Source organism: Sinohyriopsis cumingii, chromosome 10, assembly GCF_028554795.1.
Source record: "Sinohyriopsis cumingii isolate HCF-2022 chromosome 10, ASM2855479v2, whole genome shotgun sequence".
NCBI classification, from domain to species: Eukaryota; Metazoa; Mollusca; class Bivalvia; order Unionida; family Unionidae; genus Sinohyriopsis; species Sinohyriopsis cumingii.
The window spans coordinates 71,695,710-71,717,211 of NC_142970.1; the positions used below are offsets into that span (position 1 = coordinate 71,695,710).

The 21,502-nt window shown below is 35.2% G+C and overlaps 1 protein-coding gene and 1 long non-coding RNA gene across 2 annotated transcripts in view; one reads left to right on the forward strand and one right to left on the reverse strand.

The window, feature by feature from the left end:
• Nucleotides 1-327: 327 nt before the first annotated feature.
• LOC149790375 (uncharacterized) overlaps nucleotides 328-21,502 on the forward strand; it is a 28,623-nt gene continuing 7,448 nt past the window's right edge. The window contains exons 1-9 of the mRNA XM_089972424.1: nucleotides 328-459; nucleotides 1,389-1,536; nucleotides 8,531-8,734; nucleotides 10,942-11,157; nucleotides 13,377-14,174; nucleotides 15,709-15,927; nucleotides 16,737-16,832; nucleotides 17,858-18,186; nucleotides 21,059-21,260. Of these exons, the coding sequence (XP_089828550.1) occupies nucleotides 340-459; nucleotides 1,389-1,536; nucleotides 8,531-8,734; nucleotides 10,942-11,157; nucleotides 13,377-14,174; nucleotides 15,709-15,927; nucleotides 16,737-16,832; nucleotides 17,858-18,186; nucleotides 21,059-21,260 (2,332 nt within the window). The 5' untranslated portion in view covers nucleotides 328-339. The remainder of the gene's footprint in view (nucleotides 460-1,388; nucleotides 1,537-8,530; nucleotides 8,735-10,941; nucleotides 11,158-13,376; nucleotides 14,175-15,708; nucleotides 15,928-16,736; nucleotides 16,833-17,857; nucleotides 18,187-21,058; nucleotides 21,261-21,502) is intronic.
• On the reverse strand, nucleotides 11,241-20,948 carry LOC149790376 (uncharacterized). The gene is made up of 3 exons (XR_016423830.1): nucleotides 20,848-20,948; nucleotides 12,375-13,478; nucleotides 11,241-11,938 (listed from the first exon to the last, which is right to left on the reverse strand). It is a non-coding gene; the product is annotated as an uncharacterized LOC149790376 (long non-coding RNA).

The window sequence follows — 21,502 nt, forward strand, 5'->3', positions numbered from 1 at the left end:
TGAGATTTTTTTGTTAATTTGAATGAAATAATGCACACACACACACACACACACACACACAGAGTGTATTGTGTTAAATATGAATTCAATGTGTCATTATATGTGTAAATGAAGAAAAATGTCTTTTATGCTAAATAAATTATACAATATTTATGAGAGATCCTCATTTTGCCTTAAGTTTTTGAAATATAAATTGTAAAGTCAAACGTGTCCCAAATCATCAGTATTAAGAATTTGTTTACCAGTACCAAACTTATGAATACATTTTATTGTTTGAAAATGGGTCAACAGTTTGCATTTTTCTTTTATTCAATTGCAGGCAAAAAACTTTCATATGGGATGAAGTATTCAGTGTTTGTGAGGGCCTGGTATGCTGATGGGGTCTATGCCATATTTAAAAGTCCTGGAGTAATCATTGACACAGCACCTCCAAAAACAACATCAGTACAAGGGGCAGCAGTAAGTCATTGCAATACTGTATTATGGGAATTTTTGTAGCAGTGGAACATTTGTTAAAATTTAAATGTGAGATCATGAAATATGAAATCCCATAAAAATGTCACCTTGCTTATTATAACCTCCTATATCTGCAGTTGGTAAAATATAAATAGCCACAATGTTAAAATCCACATTTGGACAAGATTTGCTTTTTGTTTGTTATCTATATGGATCGAGGTTTGATGCAATGCTTTTAGTGTGTCAAAGTAGACAAGATACAAAGCAACAGGTTATTAAATGATCAGTAAAGTATTTAAATTTGGAATGTCTTCATTATGTTCATATAATCAGTGACTGAATATGCTGACAGGACAAAATAATAAGCATGGAATTGGCAGAGGGATGGGTAGGGCAGATTTCAAAGCATATCATCTTGTATTAATTTATAAAAGACAAGTGGGTGTTGTCATTATTCTTTTTTAATTGGACATAAATGAGTACATATGCCTGCGTCTTGGATAAATTCTCAAATTTAAGATTAAAAAGGCAAACAGCTTAATACTATTCATGACTTCAGAAGATAAATGTAACTTGTATGGTAAGTATCATTTTGTCTTTATTTTCATCTCTTTTATTGATATGGAAAAAGTATTGATGCATTGACTTATTGATTAATCTTTCACCCCTACAAAAATGATTAAGCAAACTATGCTTCAGGGCATTACATTTACACACTTACAGGTGAGAGATTCTATAAAAATTGGCAAACTGTGCCTGATCCTTATATTCACACATTTACAGGTGAGAGACAAATCAACATAGAATCATACTGTATAACTATACAAATGCCTGATTGACACAAATTTACAGGTGAGAGACAAATTAACACAGAATCATTCTATATCTATTAGCTAAACAAATCTCATATTAAATGATTCACACTTTTACAGGTGAGAGACAAATTAACACTGAATCAGACAAAGGACATTGATTTCATCAGGAAGAAGATGACACTGTATGCAGAATGGGAGAACAAGTTTTTGTACACAACAGATAAAGTCAGTTACTTCAAGATCTATGTCAGCACCTCCCCTGGAGGTAAGTCTCCTTGAACTCAAAGACTGTTCAGTACTTACAACCATTAATGGTATGTTACAAAAGATGAGATGCAGTTGACTTATTATTTGTCATATGCACACAGGCTAAGGTAGGAAACAGCTGGTACAGTATTTATCTGATAATAAACTTGTGCTTCATGAAGTCCACCATCCATGGTTACCAAATTTTGGCAAATATCTAATTAAAATCTCTTTCATAATAACAACCCCACCCCAGCTGTATTGATAACTATATTAGTCTTACACCCCAGTTTTGTCATGGGTGAAATGCTGTTTGAAATGCAATAATTGTTATTGTTTTTGGGGGTTTAACACCGTATTTCAGCGTACATTAGGCTACATTGTGGCCAGGGTAACTGGTAGAAGAAGAACGTGGGAAAATCCAAGGAAGAAGCAACAACCCGTGGGAAGCTACCGGCAAACTTTCTCACATACTGTATTATCATTTATTTTCATTGGGCTCAATTTCTGTGGTTTTGTACAAAAAAATAGCATTTTCATGGGTACTTAAATTCATGGTTTTGCATATTAGTAGATATTTAATTTCATGGTTTAACCTCTACAATTACCCAAAATAAAGAATATGAAAGAATAAAATTATGCTGATGCAAATGGCAGTCACTTTAATGTTTCAAACAATATTACCACCTGTATGAGCACAAATCAATGTCCTGGCAAGTTCAATACTTATATGTGTTTTCGACCAAGTGAATAACATCAATCAAAGCCGACACAGCCAACAACACTAAATCAATACTTCCATCTCTTTGAGCACAAACAAAACACCTGTCAAGATTAATCACTTTCACCATGTTTTCATTTGAGTGTTAACACATTAAAGGAAGCTGACGCAGTCAACAACACTAGGTCAATCGGTTATTAAAGTACATATGAATGATCTCTTACTTAAACCACTGTCCATCAAGTTGCACACCATCAGTACTTTCTGATGATCATGGTGTTTAAACACAGTGGCTTAATAGTGGCAAAATTTAACTTAGACACCCCCCTCAGTTCCTGGACTTCCTAACCCATCAGAAGCTGTGAACATGGCGCAGGTGCTTGCTTACCAGGCAGCTAATGTTCAACCACTAGACTTGACAGTAAATAAAGAGTACAAAGAAGAATTAAAGTCACACTTCCACGAGTGGTATGTTAAACAGGTCATTGATGCCATTATGGAAAAAGATGTTACTGGTGATGATCATTGCACAGTATTAGTAAACCTTGCAACCTCATTAATCAAGCCAATTCATGCTGAATGGATAATTTCAGCCCACGCGACAATGAGCGAAAGATCGGACCTAATTATCAGTGGTATTGAGAAAGCTGGACTTGTTTAATTCAGCAATTTTGGGATTATTTACCTGAGAAGGATTTGTGAGTACCATGAGACTTGATTGACACAATGTTGATACAGTGGCTTTGTCCAAAAATCTGTGAAGTGTGAGCTTTAATACTCTGCTGTAATTAGTGTATATACATAGTGTTTAATTAATAATAGTGTTTCAAGAAATAGTTATAGTATTTTACAGGATTGTTGTTCTTTTGGATTAAAAATGCATGGATAAAATGAAATGTGCATTTAGAAGGTTTTAAATATTTCAACAACAGTTGTACTTGAATGAAAGATCGATTTGAATAAGTATTAAATTTAATTTTCATATACTGTTATTTTGTATTATTTTTTTCTTTCATTTTCAGTATTACTATTGTTTGAATACCTTATGCTTTTTCTCTATTTTGTCTTTATCCTTACTTACCTCACATAGTGATTTAAGGCACTGAGTGTAAAATTACACCTATCTGATACCTTACTGAACTGTTACATTGAAACAATATAAAATGATTTATAACTTTTGTTTCAAAAGGTTCAAATAAAAATAAAACAAACACATGTAAAAGCTAATATTTAATTACCAGATTACAGTATTTAACTTGATTTATCAAATACTAGTAGCTGTGTGAATCTCTAGGAATGAAACACTGTATAAAAAAAAGGGGTGGTGTCATCATCGTACGTGGCTCATTTTTCATTAGGGATTTAAATTCATGGTTTGGAACACCAACAAAAACCACAAAAATTGGTCCCCCATGAAAATCAATGATACTACAGTACCCAGTCGCCAAGACCGAGATCCAAACCAATACAGACAAAAGGTGAGATGGCAGTGATTGGTAAAGGCATGCATGTTAGACCACTCGGCTGCCCAAGACCCCAGAATGGTATAGTTGCTGTAGGTGCCAGTGTTATGTTTTAGCATTTTGCTGAATTTCTCAGAAACTGTTGCATGTTCAGTTCTGAAGTTTATTTGTGTCATTCATCTTTTGGAATACTTCTCACAGCCAGTAGGAACACATTTATGACACAGTGACCTACTTTCTGGTTATGGGTACAGGTAGGGTTTAGGATCGTGCAAAAAACAACTTATATTTGACTCAATTACTGTTTTGTTGGTCAGTACTAGTGTTTAATGACACATCAGCACAACAATGGCTGTATGATTCCAGTTAATCAATTTATGGTGTTTATTTTACCTTGGTTGTAGGGTACCCCAAGTGGCCAAGTGGTCTAAAGCGCTCACTGTTACAGATCACTGCCATCTCACCTGTCTGCGTGGGTTTGATCTCGGGTTCAGTCTATGTGGGTATGTGAGAAAGCTTGCCAGTAGCTTCTCGTGGGTTGGTGATTCTTTCCAGGGTTTCCCAGGTTCTTCCTCCACCAATAATACTGGCTGCCATGTATAGTCTATCTTGTGCTAAAAAATGGCGTTAAACCCAACAACAACAGCAACAACCTTGGTTGTACAGCAAGTTTTAAAAGCTTGATGCTCAGATATTGGCTTAAGGTGATTGGTTGTGGATCACCTACCTTAAATATGTACCATCTGCATGCCTTCAATTTTTTTGTGTGTGGATCACCTACCTTAAATATGTACCATCTGCATGCCTTCAGTTTTTGTTGTGTGGATCACATACCTTAAATATGTACCATCTGCATGCCTTCAGTTTTTGTTGTGTGGATCACCTACCTTAAATATGTACCATCTGCATGCCTTCAGTTTTTTGTTGTGTGGATCACCTACCTTAAATATGTACCATCTGCATGCCTTCAATTTTTTTTTGTGTGTGGATCACCTACCTTAAATATGTACCATCTGCATGCCTTCAGTTTTTGTTATGTGGATCATCTACCTTAAATATGTACCATCTGCATGCCTTCAGTTTTTTGTTGTGTGGATCACCTACCTTAAATATGTACCATCTGCATGCCTTCAGTTTTTTGTGTGTGGATCACCTACCTTAAATATGTACCATCTGCATGCCTTCAGTTTTTGTTGTGTGGATCATCTACCTTAAATATGTACCATCTGCATGCCTTCAGTTTTTTGTTGTGTGGATCACCTACCTTAAATATGTACCATCTGCATGCCTTCAGTTTTTTGTGTGTGGATCACCTACCTTAAATATGTACCATCTGCATGCCTTCAGTTTTTTGTGTGTGGATCACCTACCTTAAATATGTACCATCTGCATGCCTTCAGTTTTTGTTGTGTGGATCACCTACCTTAAATATGTACCATCTGCATGCCTTCAGTTTTTTGTTGTGTGGATCACCTACCTTAAATATGTACCATCTGCATGCCTTCAGTTTTTGTTGTGTGGATCACCTACCTTAAATATGTACCATCTGCATGCCTTCAGTTTTTGTTGTGTGGATCACCTACCTTAAATATGTACCATCTGCATGCCTTCAATTTTTTTTTGTGTGTGGATCACCTACCTTAAATATGTACCATCTGCATGCCTTCAGTTTTTTGTGTGTGGATCACCTACCTTAAATATGTACCATCTGCATGCCTTCACTTTTTTTGTGTATTTCATGTTCCCAAAGATAGTAGCCTCATTCAGGTATCAGACCACTAATTAATTTACAGCCTGAAAATCAGTCCACTGGTGTGGAAAGAAAAAAAATGGAATATTTGGTAATTTAGATACACCCATTGGCTAGTAAACAAATTTAAATTTCTTTTATTATACATTTATATATCGTCACTGAATTTCACCCATATTTGTTTATCATCTTGCAACAGATTTACTTTTATTTCATCTCAGATCTTTCTTAAATGGCTTAATTTCTTATCTAATTTACAACTCTGTTCTTGTGGCCTAGTGATTAGAGTGTCCGCCTCAGATGCAGAAGGTTGCGGGTTGTTGGTAGTTGTATGTTGTATGTCAGCTGTGTGTTGGATGTCAACTGTATGTTGGATGTCAGCTGTATGTTGGATGGTCACTGTATTTTGTATGTCAGCTGTATGTTGGATGTCAACTGTATGTTGGATGTCAACTGTATGTTGGATGTCAGCTGTATGTTGGATGGTCACTGTATTTTGTATGTCAGCTGTATGTTGGATGTCAACTGTATGTTGGATGTCAACTGTATGTTGGGTCTCAGCTGTATGTTGGATATCAGTTGTTTGCTGGATGTTAGCTGTATGTTGGATGAATTTTTCTTATTATTCTTAGTTTTTGGTTTCTATTGTTTTTTTTAGGGGGGGTCATTTTTATATTTTTTAAGTCTGCACTTACATTACTTCATTCATGAATGCTAGCACTTTTTTGTAAGAATGAATAATGAGAAATTTCTAATTTCGTCCTTTTATTCCAAGTTGCCTACATGCAGAATAACTTATAAATCTTTTGGTGTTTAGTCAGCCTTAAGAACTTATAATGCAACAATACTTCAGCAGTGTCTGAACTTGTTTTTTTTATTGGTTTTTTTTTAACAAGATTGTACTTTAGCTGAAAAAGTTATTTATATTGTGTTTTTGTGACATGTTGCTGTACCTTTGTCTGACTCAGTGCACCTTTGTTATGGGAAATAATAGCTGGTTTGAAATGAAGGTTTCCTTTTAAAATTGCTTTTCCTAATTGTTTTGCCATTTTTGACATTGTAATATGTCTGTAGTTTATGATATGAGTTTCAAAGTGTGAGTGATATGTACTGTCAGAATTAGTTTGCATTGTTTATACTATTTATTTGCATTACTATCAGCTGACAGTCTGGCCACTATGGTTGTAGATCGCAACATTCATAAATGTTTCATGTGACCAGTGATGCAAAGCAAACTGAACCTCTTAGCGGCCATAAAAACTTGTTTTATATGATTCAAGAAACAAAAATTACTAAGAACACTTTAGCATCCAAACTAACATGTTTGAACCAAAAATTGATGAAAACAAGGTTGTGTTATTTCATATCTTGTATTATATAATGCCTACAGATGCATATTTCATACATGTGTATGAATATGGCAGACACACAGGAAATGAAGGAAAACAATAATATTACTGCATGTACACATAATGTGTGAATGTGGTAAACATTTCTTGCAATGCAACATTCATTCTTATCATCTGTCAACATCACATAAGCGTCAGTTATTATCATTGCATGCGCTTCCAATACCATCCACATTAGTGTAGTGCATACTTGTTTTCTAAGGTTGTCAATAAACAGAAATGTACAAATTTATGTCTGGCATATTTATTAGAACACTAATTATTTTACAGCCAGAGAACCAGTAGGGAAATAAAAAGTGGGCTATTAAATATTTTGTAATGCATCCTTTGGCTAGCAAATTAATGTAATTTTCTTCCATTACACATTTTTGTAAACTTCAGTTTAACTACTAAGTTGACAATAAAATATTGACTTTTATGTTGGTATCGTGTATTCAATTTTCTACTGACAAAATAGCACATAGGTGTGAGGCTACATTAGGTATAGATTATAAAGTCTCCTCTTTAGTAGTACGTCACTCAAGAAAATGCTGCAAGATGACTGTTTTCTTCCAAGGCAAAAGAAAGTCTCCAGCTCTAGTTAAGGGAAGTATATGTAGTTTCTATGACAATCTAATGAAGAAAATATAAAAAAAATTAATATATTAACATTACATTCTGTGAGAACTGAATCATTGGTCTGATCTCTTTAACCAGACTTTTGCGTGTATCTGTGCAATCTCAAAGAAACAAATGTCAGATAAAGGACTGAATTTTTCATGTAGCACCAGAATGAAGTTGAATTAAAATATAAAATAAATAAAGAAATTAAAGAAATTAACATAATTAACAGATGAAATGATATGGTGTACTTGTTATACATTGTAATGAGGCGATGTCACATTTCACTAATATAAACGGACTATTTCAGTGACTAAATGACACATAACTTCCTCATCAGGATGTGTTTACAGAGTGATATTTCATGATATTCTATTGAGGTTACAGTAGAGTTTTTGATTCCTACACAAAGTAGGTCCAGTTAAATTTTGAGATAGGGAAATATGACCATGTGTTTTGCTGACACAAAGTTTGACCTTTTTGTAACAGTGATCAAAGAGGCAGTTTATGATATTTCCACAGATCTATATCAGAGTCTCATTACACATGAATATGAACTGCTTTTAATAATTGTTAGCAAACTTTGGTTTATAATGGAACATGAATAAATTGTTAAGTAATTCTTAATAGAAAGTTAATGTCATAAATTTAAAGAAAAAATATAAGTTTTGCAAGTACATGTAGTAAGAATTAATATTAAGTTTTCTTTTTGGTTCATAAGTTGGTATAGAAATATATTTGACTTGGACCAAAGAAGATATTTCTGATAAATCCACCAATTTTAAATGGGCCACAGTTTACACACACATGAATCCAAAATGAGACTTAAACCTGGGAGTCCATAGTTACAAAGCAAGAACATCACCATTTTGCTGCTTATGTGTCAATTGTTTCATCTACTGCAGTGAATTGTTTGCTTTACACACTTTCACTGAGTTTTATTTGTCTGGAAATGTATTAACATCATTGCATTAACATATTTTGCTCATAGACTTAGAAGCTGACATGAAAATTCCTAAGTGACTGGTTTTCTTTTCTAATCAGTGACTGGTTTTCTTTCCTCCATTTAGGTCATGATGTTCATTATGTTGATGAAAATCTTCCTCCATCTACAACCAACTTCCTCATTAGTTACACGAACTGGAAGCCATACACAAAATATTATACCAACGTCATTGCATACAGCTATGCTGGACGGCACAGGTCAGAATCCTCAGATGGATTTCTGCTGGATACAGAGCCACCCATCCCGGGAGTGGTGTATGATGGGATTGGTGAGTTAATATTCACTGGCTGAAAAAATCACTTGCTTAGTAGAAAAATCCTTTGTTTAACAGTCCAGGATGAGTTGAAATGTCTGCTGAGCAAAACAATTTACTATCACCTGCCAGAATTATGTTTAGAATTTAAAATAATATGGTAGATTTTATGGCAGTTTCATGAACGTTTTAAATCTGGGTATGTTAAAAATGTTAAGATTTTTTCCAGCCCATATTATTGTTTGAAATATGAATTCATTCCATTTTCTTTTAAGACACAGAAAAGGATTATAATTTGAAATAGCATAGGGATGAATTTGACAGTCCCATGGTTTTGAGTGACAAAGGTCACAAACTTGTTGACTGATTATAGTCAAAATAGGCATTTCACCATTCGCCCAGTCTAAGTATCCCAGCGTCATATTGTTCTGTTGTGCAAGTTAAATCATGATTCTAAATGCGTACTGAGGCCTGAAATTTCCCAGGCAATTGAACATAATTTGGTAAATGTGATACTGACCTTTTTATCTTAAGACCAAATTGTCAGCAGTCTAGATATGCTTCATGCAAACCAGACCCTTGAATTTCACTTTTGATGCTTTTTCCGCATCTTGGAGTCTTAGAATTCTGCAGAAGTTGGAGGAAAGGGGAGCTGGTGATGGAAGCATGAATCTTTATTACTCAGTAATGGTTCTCCAAACTACTGTTTTTTGTGTCATTTGGTTATTCATACTGCTCCGAATACCAACAATTCTGTTTCATCCACAAGACCCCACAATAATACATCCATTGAAAAAGCTCAGATTGGAAGTGTTTTGGTTACAAGGAAAACTATGGAAAATAGAACTTTAGAGCAGTCAGTTTATGACATTTTATGCTTTACTTGGAAACAGTCAACATTAGGTCCAACATCAGACATATCTCCAGCAATTGCTGTGCTTTTATGACAAAACTATATCTATTTTGCTCATCTGTATGTTTTGTTTTAGAATCCTTAACTATGCTTTTTCATAATGGATTAGGCTGTAATGCTATAAGTACAACCAAATCTGCTATTAGCACAGTTCTTGTTTTGTCACATGGTTCCAGTTATTCTCAACACCCATTGGTCAAATGTTTTAGCAGATGAGTGTTTGTACAGGAGACCTAATATACCCAAGAATGTAGTCATATGGGATGTAATCATATAGAATGTTGATATGCCATGATACTTACAGTTGCTTACACAAGTTTATAATCTTCCAATGAAATTTCCATCATACACATTGGTTTTGCTTCAGGCATTGCTTTTTGGCAAAAGAGTGGCCAACACTTCAGTTCTTAGATCTTAGAAATTGAGATGTATTTAAGAACAGAGTTAACTTTGTAATAAGGAATATTATGTACCCATGTGCAGGAAACATTTTGGATGAAATTTGCAGTTTATGTGCCAGACAGACATCTGTATACAGTCATTGTTGTAGATATTTAGGTAGAACAAACAAAAATATTTATTTTCCAGGCCCGTTTTGGGGCAATGAACCATGACACTGTTTCAGGATGAGTAAAATGCACCTTGCAAGCTGCTGCCATCGACATCAATATTTCACATTATAATACAATAATAGAATTCACTGGTGCTACTTTTTAAGACACTTAGGTACCTATGGCTACAACATTAAAAACAGCTGGATGGAGTAAAGACTCTTATGTTCCTGAAATATTATCAGAAACCTATCACATTTGACTTGACATTCAGCGAAAAACTCTGCTCTAACCTACTTGTATTAAATTTATTACATGCATGTACCATATTCATTTAAATTTGCACTATAAATTCTCTTGATTTATAATGCACAGTGATTTGTAGTTTTACCCTGCTATGCCACAGTATGCATTCTAAACATCATGTGGGGTTAGATTCATAAAATTGGAAAATTCGTCGATGCTTACCAAGTTGAAGTTTGATGTTAATTTCATTTAACCGTTGATATTTAACACCTTTGTATAAACATTTCATTCTTATTTAAACTATGGTCTCAAAATGCCAAAAACAGAGTCACATGCTAAGTAAATATGATCTAGGACTCTGGCCAGGTTACTTCCTTGAATGCTGGGTTGAGATCAGCAGGATTGCTTTTCTCTTGTGCTCTTCATAACTTCACCACCATTTTATGTAATGCACTCTGTTTCTTGTTTACATTTTGAAACAAATAAATGTAACACTTTTTTGTTTTTACCAGGTCTACATGATCTAGAATTTCAGAATAACAGTCGGATTATATCAGCTACTTGGCATGGCTTCACAGACAAAGGATCTGGTATTGCCTGTTACTACGTGTGTGCCACTGACATTGATACCGACCCCGATAATGGAGGAAACTGCACCCTCACACCTTGGAGGAATAATGGAATGAAAACTCAAGCAACATTTGACTTGTCAGAATCATTGGAAAATGGTATGTATTGTAGTTTGATAGTGTGTTTATAACATACATGTATAGTGAAACACAAGAAGCAAAGTATTAATATACTAGTGATCGAAGATTCAATATTTTAATACATAATGCAATAACATAATGAATTTATACATTTGTACAGTAGCATTATATTGTTCAAAGGGATGTGACTCATGTTGTACACAAACACAGGTAAGTTGAAGTAGTCACAACATGGCCTTTCATTCCATTACAGTCAGTATTTCTTCGTGCACTAACACAGGTGAGGTGAAGTAGTCACAACATGGCCTTTCATTCCATTACAGTCAGTATTTCTTCGTGCACTAACACATGTGTGGTGAAGTAGTCACAATATGGCCTTTCATTCCAAGACAGTCAGTATTTCTTTGCACACTAACACAGGTGAGGTGAAGTAGTCAGAACATGGCCTTTCATTCCATTACAGACAGTATTTCTTTGTACACTAACACAGGTGAGGTGAAGTAGTCACACCATGGCCTTTCATTCCATTACAGACAGTATTTCTTTGTACACTAACACAGGTGAGGTGAAGTAGTCACACCATGGCCTTTCATTCCATTACAGACAGTATTTCTTTGTACACTAACACAGGTGAGGTGAAGTAGTCACACCATGGCCTTTCATTCCATTACAGTCAGTATTTCTTTGTACACCAGATCCTTTACCACAGCTCCCTCTGAGCCCCCCAAAAATGGCTTTGGTACAATAAATTTATAGTTTTAAGTCCCTAATAAAACATTATGGGTGGCTTCCACTTAGGCTAAAAAAGAAAAATATATTTTGGGATCTAAAATCAAAGGTTAAAGTCAAGGGCAATCTGATGATAAAATAATGGTTTCTGAGCAGCAAGATTAGTTTAACAATGCATATCTTGACATAAGATCAAGGTCAAGGTCATTTATACACATTGATTAATAATTTTCAGTCGTACCCTACTGGGGTCTACACAGAGGGCTATTAAACATGGGGCAGGCTGGTACTCAGTCATATTTTTCTTTACTTTTACATTCAGACATTTTCAACTGCAATTTGAGGCATACATATTTACAAATGCAAATCAAATTAATAGTAATAGTTCAATGCATTAGATAAAAGAGACTGGATTGTAGTATAGATTGAAGATTCCGGACACGGAAAGTAGTGAAGCAGTCCAGGAGATTACAAGATATGTCACTTACAGCCTATCTCATTCTTACCTTTAAGTCTAGTGGTAAGTATGTGCTTTGTGTGCAGGAGGTACTTTATTTGATCCTCAGCAATAGCTATATTTCACTTCTTTCCTGCTGCATTTGGTGTTGTGAATAACTTTCAGGAAGTAGTAGCACTGGTGATGTGTGATTGTGTGGAAAATATTTGTCCACTTTGAGTGTGTTGGCTATTGTTTGAGAGGGAGGTCTGGTGGGGAAAATGTGTTCATGTGCAAAGTCACCACTAGTAAAGCATAGATGGCCTTGACCTTGTAGTCTTGTGCTAACCCTTGTCCCTCTGTCTTGCCATCCCCTCTGCGCATTCTGTACATTCATTCAACTGTACATTCTGTACAGTCATTCAACTGTACATTCTGTACATTCATTCAATTGTACATTCATTCAACTGTACATTCTGTTCATTCATTCAACTGTATATTCTGTACATTCATTCAACTGTATATTCTGTACATTCATTCAACGGTACATTTTGTTCATTCATTCAACTGTACATTCTCTTCATTCATTCAACTGTATATTCTGTACATTCATTCAACTGTATATTCTGTACATTCATTCAACTGTACATTCTGTCCATTCATTCAACTGTACATTCTGTTAATTCATTCAACTGTATATTCTGTACATTCATTCAACTGTACATTCTGTACATTCATTCAACTGTACATTCTGTACATTCATTCAATTGTACATTCATTCAACTGTACATTCTGTTCATTCATTCAACTGTATATTCTGTACATTCATTCAACTGTACATTCTGTACATTCATTCAATTGTACATTCATTCAACTGTACATTCTGTTCATTCATTCAACTGTATATTCTGTACATTCATTCAACTGTACATTTTGTACATTCATTCAACTGTTAATTCTGTACATTCATTCAACCGTCAAATCTTAATTTTTGCATTTACATCACTTTTAAGATATTGTGTTAGGGTATTCATGTTCTATGACCACATTTCTAGTTTTTATATTATTTCAGGTGCAAAAGTGAAGTTCCTTGTGTATGCTGTGGATTTCAGTGGATATTCTTCAGCCATAGTTCAGTCTGATGGTGTTCTTGTCGACACAGCACCTCCCGATCCTGAAAATAAACACAGCTTTGGAGACAATCTTGTCAGAAATCCATCTTTTGAATTGGGTCGTGATGAGGATAAAGTCAGTTACAATAGCTCTTTACAGAGACAGTGTGGAACACAAGTACTACAGGACTGGAATATTGCTGATCCACACATAAAATCAAGTTGTGGAATTGTTTATGCCTCCAACAACAGCATGGCACAACAGGGACACTCTTTTGTACAAATCCGTGGAAGTGGAATTATCCAGAATTTGACTGGGTTACATGTTGGAGAAAAATATAGAGTGTCATTCTATGCCAGTCATTTACCTTTGGACACCACTTTTGTTTCCAACAGGGAAGGGTTTGTAAAATTTGGTGATGCTGCTTATGTTTTTCTGTTGTACACAAAGCCAAGTAGAAAAGATGTAAAGTCATCAAGTTCTGACAACTCTGATTTGTACTGGCAGTACTATGTGTATTATTTTATGGCCAAATCAAATACAATCATGCTTCAGTTTGGCAGCTATGATGAAATGACAGGATTTGCCTTGGACCAAGTTAAAGTCCAACAGAACTATTTGTCCCAACTTGATGTGAGCTCAACAGCAAATGCAGTAAAAGTACAGACTGTGTTTATTCATGACTGGGCTTCAGTTCATGCTTATTGGAGTTTTGTGGATCTTGAGAGTCCAATTGTGGATTATTCTTGGGCTGTAGGTAGGTAAATGTGGATTATTCTTGGGCTGTAGGTTAGGCTAATGTAGATTATTCTTGGGCTGTAGGTAGGTAAATGTGGATTATTCTTGGGCTGTAGGTAGGTAAATGTGGATTATTCTTGGGCTGTAAGTAGGTAAATGTGGATTATTCTTAGGCTGTACATAAGTAAATGTTTATTTTAATTGTTGTATCAGCAGTGGGATGGCTTATTGTTGATTAGCAACTTAAAATCATAAAAGAGTTTGGTAATTTTTAATTGGCATTTTGATTGGCATGGGACTGGGTCAGATTATGGCACACTTTTATTTGGAAATACAGAATTGTTGTTCCTTGGAATAACCCAGGAAACATTTGCCCACTGAAAACATATAGTTTTCCTCAAAAGTTGAAATATTAATACTCCTGTTTTGATCATTATTGTGGAACAGAGGTGCAGAAAATATCCCTATGTTGAATCAAGCCAGGTTGAAATCTGAGTGTGATCTTTAAGAGAATGGCTTAAATAAGTTTCATGGAGAGATCATGAATTATTTCCATAATGTAACTCTTCACTGACCCTTGTGATGAACAACACCAAATTACACTTTACTGGACCTTATGTTGTATAGATACATTTGTACAATACTATTGGGGCATATGTTGTATAGACACATTTTTACCATGCTGTATGTTGTATAGACACATTTGTACCATAATAATGGGGCAAATGTTGTATAGACACATTTGTACCATACTATTGGGGCATATGTTGTATAGACACATTTGTACCATGCTGTATGTTGTATAGACACATTTGTACCATAATATTGGGGCATATGTTGTATAGACACATTTGTACCATACTATTGGGTCAATTGTTGTATAGACACATTTGTACCATACTGTTGGGTCAATTGTTGTATAAACACATTTGTACCATACTATTGGGTCAATTGTTGTATAGACACATTTGTACCATACTATTGGGGCATATGTTGTATAGACACATTTGTACCATACTATTGGGGCATATGTTGTATAGACACATTTGTACCATACTATTGGGTCAATTGTTGTATAGACACATTTGTACCATAATATTGGGTCAATTGTTGTATAGACACATTTGTACCATACTATTGGGGCATATGTTGTATAGACACATTTGTACCATGCTATTGGGACATATGTTTTATAGACACATTTGTACCATACTATTGGGTCAATTGTTGTATAGACACATTTGTACCATAATATTGGGGCATATGTTGTATAGACACATTTGTACCATAATATTGGGGCATATGTTGTATAGACACATTTGTACCATACTATTGGGTCAGTTGTTGTATAGACACATTTCTAGTTGCATATTGAGATGTTTTTGTCTGAGCACATAGAATGATCTTTGACCAGAAAGGTCATTTTTAAGCTTTTAAGTGTAAATAACATTAATGGCATCTGCACTGTTATGAGAATTCCTATTAAAACCAAAATTTTCTTAGCACTAGGATAATGTTTGCTTCTGCTACTTGCAATGTTCTGTACCTTTCAGGTTACTCCCCCTATGGTACACATCTCCAGGACTACACATCAGTTGGCATAAAAACACACAGCAGCAGTAAAGATGTCAATCTGGTGCATAACACCTACATTTATGTCAGTGTCATAGCAACCAATGCTGTGGAATTGACCTCCAAAGTGACCTCTGATCCCATCATAATTGACCTCACACCACCAGTTTTCAGCTTTGTTCATGATGGTTCAAGTGTGTGTGAGTACATGGTATAGTTGTAATGTTTATTGGAATTAACCTAGCTGTCACAGTGCATGAACTGTCTAAATCTACTCTTGGTTACTTCAGTGTTTGTATATACATGCATGTGGACGTGGTTTACCAAGCAACAGTGTCTGGCTTCCATATCAACCAGAATGAAAAGCTACTGTCACAGATATTATTAGTTATAAATAAAAACAATTCCTAGTGTCAGTCATGTGTACCACATACAATATCAGATATTTATTTTAAGATACCTAAGTTAATTCACTAAGAGGACTGTATGCATGGGCTGCTCACTTGCACACCAAAATTCCTGATTCCTTGAAAATCAGGAGTCATATCAGATAGAGTGAACAAGCAGAGATCTTTTGCAGAACAATTTATTGGGAAATCCCAAGCCTGAGAGGAAATCTGAGGTGCACAGGTCAGTCTCTGATAAGAAAGGACACTAAAGATTGAGGACACTGGTGAAGCCTTAAGGGTGTGCTTAATTCTCAGGTTTCAGTGTGTTTTTCCAGTTATCCATTAGTCTATCAATATGTCCACTATTTGCAGCAGTGGCTGTCAGTCTGCCCCTCATTTGTTCCATTTTTTTTTGTCTCTCTAACAATCTGCCCAATGTTTTTTCCAGTCATCTCAATAACTCTGACAAAACAAGATAATGTATAATTTATGTGTAAGTTTACCTAAATATTCAGAAGTTCTAGTTGGTATGTAATGACCCTTGGATGATCCCTAGGTCATAGTTGTAGATATTAATACTTAAAGACTTTGAATCAAACTCTTCTCTGTCTGTTTTTCAGATGAGGACAAGGACGTGCAGTCAGAGAATGTCATTCGTGTTGTTTGGAATGTGGATGATAAAGAGTCAGGTCTAGATTTTTGTGAATGGGCCATAGGTAAGTCAGGGTTTGACATATATTGCATGGGCCCAAAATCCAGGGGCTACCATAATGTTAGGTCAGGGCTACCATTGAATTCAGGGAGGTCTGAGCTACCATATGTTGAATTCAAGAAGCCCAGGGCTACCATATGTTGAATTCAAGGAGCCCATGGCTACAATGTTGATTTTTAGGGAGCCTTGTTGGGTTTTGCATCTTATTCACTTGTTCTGCATTCTTTTAAAAAAAAAAAACTCATAAAGGAGAATCACTATATTTTCTTAAGGAGGTGAAAGGAAATCATCCAAGCTTACAATTTTATATTAAAGTTTCAAAACTAACAATTTCATATGAAAGTTTCAAAGCTTACAGTTTTATATTAAAGCTTCAAAGTTCACAATTTCATAAAAAAAAGTCTCAAAGTTTTTTCTCAATGTTGCTGAATTTAAGGTGGGCTGTCTGTTTCCTCACTTATTGAATGATAATAATTTGGTCCTCCTCTATTCCCTTTTTTCAGAAAATAGGTTTTGCATTGTTGTTTTTTTATGAGACAGCACATACCAGTAGATTATTAAGTGCCCATGAGGCAATTAGAATAATGTGGGAAAGAACTGTACTGAGTCACATAATAAGAAAAATTAAAAAAAGAACTAGTCAGATATTTAGAGTTATGTCCCCTGTTTCTGCTACTTGCGTAGTCATCTTGGCAAACCAGCTCTTTCAGGAAATCAAATATTGTTCTTAAATATATTGTCTGATATGGCAAATCTGTGATAAATTATGTCGATCTTGAATTTCATAACTGTTCCAGTAAAATATACTAGGACCTCAGGAGCAGTTCCTTTAAAATGTTAGAAGTCAATCACCCATAGATATTGTTCAGGATTTTGTATGATTTTTATTTCAACTCAAGAGTAATTCGAGAATCCTAGGAGACATATTTTAAGCTTGCCTTCCCTGTGTGCCATTTATGTTGGCATCTTGGATTACTGCTTCTGCCCACTTCCACTTGGTTATTCAGCTTAGGTTGTGATTAATTTCAGGAACCAGTCCAGGTGGCATAGACATCCAGGCTTACATTACAACTGAAGATAAAACATCTGGAAAAGTGCAGTTACCATATGCTCTTATAAATCGAAAAACTCTTTACTCAACCATTCGTTGCTATAATCATGCCGGACTCCATTCCATCAAGTCCTCGGATGGGTTGCTGATTATCACAACACCACCAAATACAGAATCTGTGGTCCTGGCTTTGGTTCCACAGTCCATCACAGAGTACACAGCAATGGACCGCTATCAGAGTAACAACACAAATATTAGGTTGAAGTGGACTGGATTTGAGGATATAATTCCCATTAACAGATATGAGGTACAAAACTTATATGCACTGGAATTATATATATATATATATATATATATATATATATATATATATATATATATATATATATATATATATATATATATATATATATATATATATATATATATATATATATATATATATATATGTATATATATATGTATATATATACATGTGTATATATATATATATATATATATATATATATATATATATATATATATATATATATATATATATATATATATATATATATAATTTGCATTGTTTGTTTGTTAGGTTTTTTTGGTTTTTTTTTACTTCATTATATCCTATTGTAATATAAGATTGTATGTTGGACTAACCTTGTCCAAGATCAAGTTTTTACTTGACCTGAATTGATTTTTTTTATTCTGTAAACAACTAATACATAGTTAAAGTATTCTCTAGGTTAAATATTAAGATCATTATTAATGTGTTTGTGTGATTTAGATCTTTAACGTATATTTAACAACTTTTCAGTCCTATTGCTACAATATCTGCAGTGTGGCAGTTCATTGTGATGTCTAGCACTGGGGCATTATGCCATAGACATTTAGCATCATGCCCCACCCAGTCACGATATACTGACACCAGGCTGACCAGTCGTAACACTTACCACTTAATGCTGATTGCTAAGCAAGGCAGCTGCTAGTAGCATTTTTATAAGTCTTTGGTATGACTTGGCCAGGGTTCAAACCTGCAACCTCTCACATTCAAGGTGGATGCTCTAACCACTAGGCCACCAGAAAAGTGTGATCATTATTAATAGAAGTAAACATGTTTATTTGGACCTGGTTATAGGTTATTGGAATTCCACTACAATTTTACCCGGTGTACCTCTAGTCCAAGTTATATATTAAAATTTTAGTAACATACTTTCTGATAATAGCTAACATTTGATTTTGTAAACATTAAAAACTTTCTTGAAGGTTATTTTTCATTAGGTAATTTATTTTTTAGAAAGTGTTAGTTGTGACCTGAGGTCAGGTGGAAGACTAAGGTCCATTATGGGGGGAATTATTATGATATTGGTATGCAAGTGAATGATTGTGTTGATAATGCATTTTTTGCAGATGGATGTCAGGAAACCTATTATGGTCTAAAAATTTTGAACCGAAATTCCAGCCTTTACCTTGGCACTTATAAATTTGTATATTTCTTTGGCCACATGAACTGTGCATGGCAAAATTCACAACAGTATCCAATTTGACAGAAATGGCAGGCCCTGTACAATCCTTGAGTTTATTGAACTGTAACATCTCGGCCACGATATGCACTGAAGAACCTTATCCCCAATGATGCCCAAATGAGTCAGTGATTGTAATTGTCAAGGAGAGATTACTCTTTGCAATCATCAACTTGGGATGTTTGGAACCTATGCTTCTGTGTGTTCTTTTTAAAGGATGCTAACATTACTTTGTAACAGAACTTTTATAGGAGATCATCTTGTTGTTACCATTTGCAGCACACTTTTTTCTGGTCCATAGGCGACATCGTTTGTGTCTTGTGACTCATGTGATATTGCTCAAGATGAAGAGGGCAGGACTAGCCTTGCTAATGAAGAGGGCAGGACTAGCCTTGCTAATGGAGAGGACAGGACTAGCCATGCTAATGAAGAGGGCAGGACTAGCCTTGCTAATGAAGAGGGCAGGACTAGCCTTGCTAATGAAGAGGGCAGGACTAGCCTTGCTAATGAAGAGGACAGGACTAGCCTTGCTAATGAAGAGGGCAGGACTAGCCTTGCTAATGAAGAGGGCAGGACTAGTCTTGCTAATGAAGAGGGCAGGACTAGCCTTGCTAATTGAAATGACTTCTTTGCAACTCTGTGAGCTTAAGCACCATGATCCTAAACTTCTTGAATTAAATCGATACTATATATAGTTTCTGTGGGTTTCCAACAAGAACAAAACCATTTGTTATGTCTTGTGATATCATTCAAGGTGAAGATGGAAAAACTAGCCATGCTAATGGAAATGATTTCTCAGCTGGCCCAATGAGTTTCCTCACATTATCATGAACCTTATCAATGATATAATTGCAGTGTTTCCTACAGGAATGAAATCCTTTTTGTTCATCTGTTACTGTACACTGTTGGTAAAAATGTCTCATCCACCATTATGGTAGCAGTGCTCACCAGTGCACATTAAAATTGCTCTAGGAAAGAATCACTGTAAACTTTGTGCAATATAAAGGAGATATTATTAATCAAGTCCAGTTGTCATTTACAGGGGTCTTGAAATGCAAGGAAACACCATGAACTAATGGAAAAACTAGGAAACACCATGAACTAATGGAAAAACTACAAAATCTTTGTTAGTAGCTGAAACCACGTACTTACCATCACTTTGGAATTGCATTCTGACAACAAGTCACATAGCCTATGCATCATCTCATGAGGCTCCTTAGGATACAAAAGGTTGAATGAAATTTATTCTAAACAGAAAATGAATTGGCTTCCTAAGTGATGGTATCCATTGCCATGCTCTGCTCCAATCATCCAAGTGCTTACCCCCAAAATAAATGGTGGAACACTGGCTCCAAAGGAAGGGTCCAAATTTAGGGAATGAACTCGTGTATCAAGGGAAAATTGACTTGGTGGAATGAAAAGATCCATTGGATTTCTATTTAGAAATTAATGGTACACACCTTAGGAACCAATCCTGTCTGATTAGAATTCAAACCTGTATCCTTCGAGTCAGGATTCCAGCATGCTTAACACTTGTCATTATTGTTCCTGCCTCCATTATCTGCCTAAAATGAGGAAATTAAAAAGAAAAATATTTTGATCATTTAGTCTACATTTTCCAAATGAAAACATTATTTAATTTTAATGTCATTACGTGCTTTTCTTTTATAGGTGAAATTAAAAGGAGAGGGTGTGGAGTTTTCCCACGTTATTATTGGTCAGCCCCAGGGGTCCTACACATACATGGAATTGCAAGAGCTAAACCTTCTTGAGGGAAAATACACAGCCATTGTGACTGGGATCAATCTTGTCAATAGTCAAAGCAGTGGAGTGAACACCACATTTACGGTGGCAACATATCCTCCGAGAAAAGGTAATGACAGAACAGAACTTCCAATTTTAGGTACCGGTAGAATCATGCCTTAAAAGACAACCAGCACTCAACAAAAATGATCTCTAATGGCGGGTGGTCGCTTGAAAGAGGTCATCATACTTATATAATGTACACAGCCTGAAACAGTTATGTACCACTTTCATATGCAAGCAAAATTGGGAATAACAGAAATGAATGGTAAAAATACTGCTAAATTAACTATCAATGAACACAGAACAAAC